This window comes from Stegostoma tigrinum, chromosome 4 (genome assembly GCF_030684315.1).
Source record: "Stegostoma tigrinum isolate sSteTig4 chromosome 4, sSteTig4.hap1, whole genome shotgun sequence".
Lineage (NCBI taxonomy): Eukaryota > Metazoa > Chordata > Chondrichthyes > Orectolobiformes > Stegostomatidae > Stegostoma > Stegostoma tigrinum.
In genome coordinates, this window is record NC_081357.1 from 126,277,812 (window position 1) to 126,283,811 (window position 6,000).

The 6,000-nt window shown below is 35.8% G+C and overlaps 1 protein-coding gene across 2 annotated transcripts in view; it reads left to right on the forward strand.

The window, feature by feature from the left end:
- Positions 1–6,000, forward strand: part of LOC125452929 (protein LYRIC-like) — an 87,748-nt gene extending 81,748 nt beyond the window's left edge. For both annotated transcript variants that reach the window (XM_059645649.1, XM_059645648.1), the window contains exon 12: positions 2,594–6,000. In XM_059645649.1, the coding sequence (XP_059501632.1) occupies positions 2,594–2,661 (68 nt within the window). In that variant the 3' untranslated portion in view covers positions 2,662–6,000. The remainder of the gene's footprint in view (positions 1–2,593) is intronic.

Sequence of the window (6,000 nt, forward strand, 5' to 3'; positions counted from 1 at the left end):
AAATTTAATTCTTAATCAGCTGTAAAGAACGCTTTTGATTTAGACTGTGGACTAAAAATTGGGAAAAAATACTACTTTAAACCAAGAAAATTGAAAAATGGTGTTTGCAGTTTTAAAGGCAAACTACTGGAACACGTTGTGAGTTGTGTATACAGTATTGCTGTATTTTAGCAGTGTAGAAGAATTCCAGACAAAGTAGCATTGGTTGTTGTGTGTTTGGAAAAACTTAGCATAAGGTTTTGGAGTAGATCTGTAGCTGGGGTTGTGGTTTTTGAGGTTGGTTCGCTCGCCAAGCTGCTTTGTTGTTCTGCAGACGTTTCTTGGTAGCGTCCTCAGTGCAGCCTCTGATGAAGCTTCGGTGTGTTTTCCCACCTGGTTTTTAAAGCTCTGAGGTCCATTGTGATGGATTGCCTCACTTCCGGGTTTTGTCCGTAGTGGAATGTACATGGAGTTGAGTTCAATGTGTTTATTAATAGCATGCTTCATGGATTGCCACGCTTCTAGGAATTCTCGTGCTTGTCTCTGCCTAGCCTGTCCCAGGATCTTGGTGTTGTCCCAGTCAATGTCGTGGTTCTCCTTGTCCATGTGGACTGAGATGAGTGAGTATTGGTCGTGTCTTTTTGTAGCCAGTTGGTGTTCATGTTCTCTTGTTGTTAGTTTCCTTCCTGTTTGTCCGATGTAGTGTTTCTCACAGTCTCTGCAGGGGATCTTGTAGATGACATTGGTCCTGTCCATGGCGGGGAGTGGGTCTTTAGTTTGGGTGAGCACTTGTCGTAGGGTTGATGTGGGGCTGTGTGCCACCCTGATACCCAGCGGTTATAGAAATCTTGTGGTGAGTTCTGACATGTTCCTGATGTAGGGTAGTGTGATGAGTATGTCGGGATGTGTAGAATCTTTCTGATGCTGTTCATGTAGGCATCTCCTGACCCAGTTCTTTGGATATTCATTATCCTTGAACACTTGGAAGAGGTATTCCTTCTCTTCTTGGCATAGTTCCGTGTTGCTGCAGTGTGTTGTTGCCTCTTTAAATAGTGTTCGCACTACAGTGGAAACCTGGAAGTGAGGCCATCCATTGCAATAGACCCCAGAGTTTAAAAATCAGGCAGAAAAGCCACCGATGCTTCATCAGAAGCTGCACTGAGGATGTTACCAAACATGGTATCAAAATGTCTGCAGAATAACAAACCAGCTCGGCAAGCCAAGCAATCTCAAAACTTAGCATAGTAACAACTTTCAAATTGGTTTGTGGGCTGTTGACTAAAGCTTTGTGTGTGAACAATACAGCAGCAACATTCAGCCTATGAAGAAATTATTCCTCTCTCTCTCTGTATATAGAAAAGTAAAAGAAATCACTCACAGCTAGCTATTCTTTCTCACCTTTTCCTCTGTGACCTGCTGTCTCTGCAATCCCCAGGATTTGTGGGTGGAAACTACCTACAGTAGCAATGAAAGGAGGAATCCTCAACCAGTAAATGAAAGACCAAGAAATAGTATATCCTGAATGTCATGTCATCAGCAAAAAATCAAAAGGAGTTGAGAGGAACCAAAAAAAAAGGAATCGCATTGACATCCAGACTGATGCGAGAATTATGCTGCTGTGTCATTTTTCCTTCCCCATCAGCTTAATTAATGTCATCCCATCTCTTTGTGTTTCAGTTTGTATGAGTGTAGGAATTTTTAAAAATGAGTAGCGTTTAAGTTAGAATTCTAAGTTAGCAATTAATGTTTCTTTTTTGCCATTAGTTAAAAGCAATTCATTTGTAATAATTAGATACTTGTAAATGGGATAAAAATACTAGTGTACATACCTTTTAACCTGGATCAGTTAAGTAGATTTGGGCAGTTTGGTGATTTTGTTAGGTTTTCACAATTGTGACAATTCTGGCAATTGTAGGCCTTGATTTCTAAGTCACTATCCCAGTAAGTCATGACACAGTGCTTTCATCATATTATTAACAAAAAAACCACCATAATAAAGGGTAAAGTGCCATATGCTTTATGGATCAGTCTTACTTCTGAGAAAGCAACTTTTAAGTAAGGAAAGCCTGGGACCAAGTTTAATTGTCCACTGCCTGTTGGAAACTTTCTGCATGACCCCTCAATTTTTGGCCTTCTGCCAAGCTATCTGTGAGAATCTATATTCTTTCATTTAGATGAGAGACCATTATTTAGATCAGTAGGTGTCATAGAGTCAAACTGTACGGAAACAATCCTTCGGTCCAACCAGTCCGTTGACAAACGTACCTTATTGATTTTTTTTCTTGTCTCCCTGCTTATAGCGATGTTTTGAGATCAGAGCAGGTCATGGGGCTAGACAGATAAGGTTTGTAAGTGAATGAATTTTGTACTGATTCAGTTTTTATTCCTCTGATCTTTCCAATCACAATTTAGATTGTGTATTAAAAATAAATTCATAATACCACTTGCAACAATTTTTGTCCTTCAGACCAATTTCAAAAATTGAGTGGGGGATCTTCATTGGGCTTTAACACGCTGTCCCCAAAACTAGGACTCATAAACTATCTGCAGGTAGATGAAAAATGATCATGTGAACAGTATTTAATTTCATTTACTTCTTTTGGATTTATTATAGATAATGGCTTCACTTTAGATTGTGCCAAAACAGAAAAGAAGAAAATGAAAGCGAGAAGAGAAACCTGATGCTGCCTTTTCATTTGTGTAAATGGTTCAGGTTTTTACCTCTGATATTGTCACCAGTTACTGCTAAATTAGCTACAAGCGTTCGGCAGCAGGAAACATTGCACTAAGTTCATAAAATGAACAAAGGGACAAAACAGTAGGAAACTCTGGTCTAGTCATGGAAACCACAGAGGTAAGGCAAAGGAGTAGTTAAAAGCCAAGTTCTTATTGTTACTGAGAGGTGAAAATCAGCTGTAAAAGGGATGTATCTCTTACGTTCCCTGTAAATTTTACTTGTTAGCACAACAGGGAATGCAAAAGTTGCTTTGCCAGTTCTAAGCAGCCTCAAATGTATGTCAATATAGAAACAGGCAAGACATTTTATTTAACATGTTGTATATTTACTTGTAATTTGTTTAAAACTGTCCGTGCTCATTTCGTCTCCACAGGAATAGATATATTGTGTCTTATTGTGTCAGAGTCTGTACTTTAAAACTAATCATGGCTGCATGTCTGTGTCTTCAGTAATTACTATTGGTTACTTGCAGTTAGGATATTAAGAGATTGTTTCCCTCGACAGTGTTGAGGCATAAATTTGGAATCAGCTGTTGTTTGTCTACTGTCAGCTCATAGCAATATTACAGTACTTCAGGTATTACTCAGTAACTTTACTTGTCCAGATTAAGTATTTAATTACTATAATTTTGCATCCTTCAGGATGAAAATTGACAAAACCTGTTTTTGCAAAATATGCGGGACAGCCATAGAACCCCAACCTACTCAACATGTTTTGTACCTTTTTGTCAGTGGTGCCAATAATTTTGCTTTGTTTTTTGATAAATCCATACTTTCACATTTGAGTGTTCTATTATCAGTCGGACTGATTTATTTCTGATTCCTGGAAAGGGAATTAATATCCAAATTTAGAATAGTTATTAAAGAATAAGATTATCTCATTCCAATCAGCAGGGTAATCTTTAATGGCATAATAAAAGCAAAATATTCCAGATGCTGGAAACCTGAAATAAAAAGAAAGTGCTGGGTAAATTCAGCAGGTCTGGCAGCATCTGTGGAGAGGATTGGCAGTACAGTTATTAATCTAAGTAGAATGGAAGGTAGATATTTCCAAGAAATGGGCTCATTTTAAACCATTTTGCAGTAAACAGAGTCAGGGTTAATGTACAAATATGAAAGTTTAAGAATTAACTGAATTGGGGCCTTCTGAAGAGTGCTTAACTTTGTTACCTTGAAATAGAGCCTTATAAATTTCACAAAATGTAAGTGTCAGTCATAGGCAGTCATCTTACAATATAATGACCTGCTGTTGCCTTCTGAGATCTAGCCTTTTTTCCATGAAATTTTTAAACTAAATTTATTTTCATGTTTCGTCCAATATTGTTAGACTAAATGAACCATTGAGCAGTAAAATGGCAAACTGTGCAATCTCAGGTGAGATTTGACCACTTACAATATAATGATAATTGTTTGAATTAAAGAAATGAATTGTTGTGTTGGAATCTGACAACAGTAAAACCTGACTTAGCGCTTACAAAACATGAATATCTCAACAAGTAATCCAACAACATTGAATATACACTGGCAAGAACGCACGCCAGAAAGGTGTGTGCTTACAGAAAGTAAATCAGCACCTGTGACTTTTCTCGGTGTACATCTTGTGATTTATTTTTTAGATGTAATTCTGCGTAAAATTGGGTGGTTTTCCAATTTCATTTGGAAGAAAATTCAGTTGAAGGGTAATTTGAAATCAAAGCAACATAGTATTTTATGTAAATAGCCTAACAGACAACTGATACCTCCTAAACCAGTATCCTTAAATAAAAACATTTACTATTTGCAAAGAGCTATACTATCCGTATTTATGAAAGTGTTTGCTACAGTTGCTAACCCATTACATTTTTTTTAAACAATCAGTGGTAAACAATTATAAACTCATGCAAGATTCTGATTATCTGCATGACCGATGGATTTTTTTTTCCAGCTGTACAAAGGACAACTTTTTAAACTGGTCATGTGGTGGCCAAATCAGCCTTAATGATGACTTGACAATTTTATAGGAGTAGGTTTAACAGTTCTCACTAATGTTCATGTTAGACAATATTTCTTTGTTTTTATAATTGTTGGAGTGTTTTATTTCCTACCCTTCCCCAATGGCAGCAGTTTATATGGAATTATGATGTACTTCTGTGATATATTTTTCAAGATAAGATTTGACTTCTTGTCTGCCATGAACTTTAATGCCTGTTGTGCTTTAGCTAATTAGTTTACTTTTATTTCATAAACATCCTGATGCAATGATAATTTGCTACATCAATTAATGTAAAATTTAATTTTGAAATATTTTGTAGCAAATAGTAACTATTTAGTTAGGTCAAGAGGTGTTTTATTCAAACCCATATGTAACTAAAATCTAGTTTATGCAACTTTTTTCTGTTCTGATGACTGATTTAGTCAACAGAACTAATGCTAAGCAAACCAGTATATAACACATTCACTTAAAGTTTGGGAAACTTTAAGACATGCAACACAGAAGATTTAATGGCAGGTTTATGCTGCATAGAATGTGTTTAACAAGGGAGCTACGTTTTTATGATAACTGAATTACTTTTAATTTTCAAATTTGAATTCTGGGTTACTGAAGCTTACTGATTTCCTACTTGTAAAATGCTGAACAGTTATTCAGTTAAGATAGTCCATAAATCAATTACTGCGTTTTTGATAATATGGACAATTTTTCTGCATTACGTCTGCATTATTGTATAATATGTTTGCACTTTATTGTAGCATTTGTGCGATATTTTTTAGTTTGCGTTCTATAACATGTTCTGTGTTTCAACAAGTATTTATCATGAGGTAAATACGCTACACAATGGGGAATAGTGGAACACACAGTTTATCCTTTTCATAAGATAGACCTGCACTTCATGAAGGTCTTAAAAAAGGATAATAAAAATACTTTCATGATAGTAAACCTTGTGTGTGATGTAATCTTTGTGTTATGTTAATTTATGTAGAATAATTTGTTTTAAAAATCTTTTATAATACTTTTGGAGGTATTTCTCATAATGAACATATAGCTGTGAAAATGGAGTTTGTACAGTGGTATTGTAATTTGCGATATAGTGAATACGTTGAAGGTGTACTCAGCACATGCTGGTAATTATATGATCATTTTTATTGTGTAAAGAAAATGACGTTTTACTTGACAGCTAATGGTAAAAGCAGTATTTCAGTATACATTTTGTTAGACCTACATAAACTGTTTACATAAACATTTGAACATTTTCATTAAATGTCAGTTGCCATACTCGGGCAATATTAAACAACCAACTGAGCAATTCA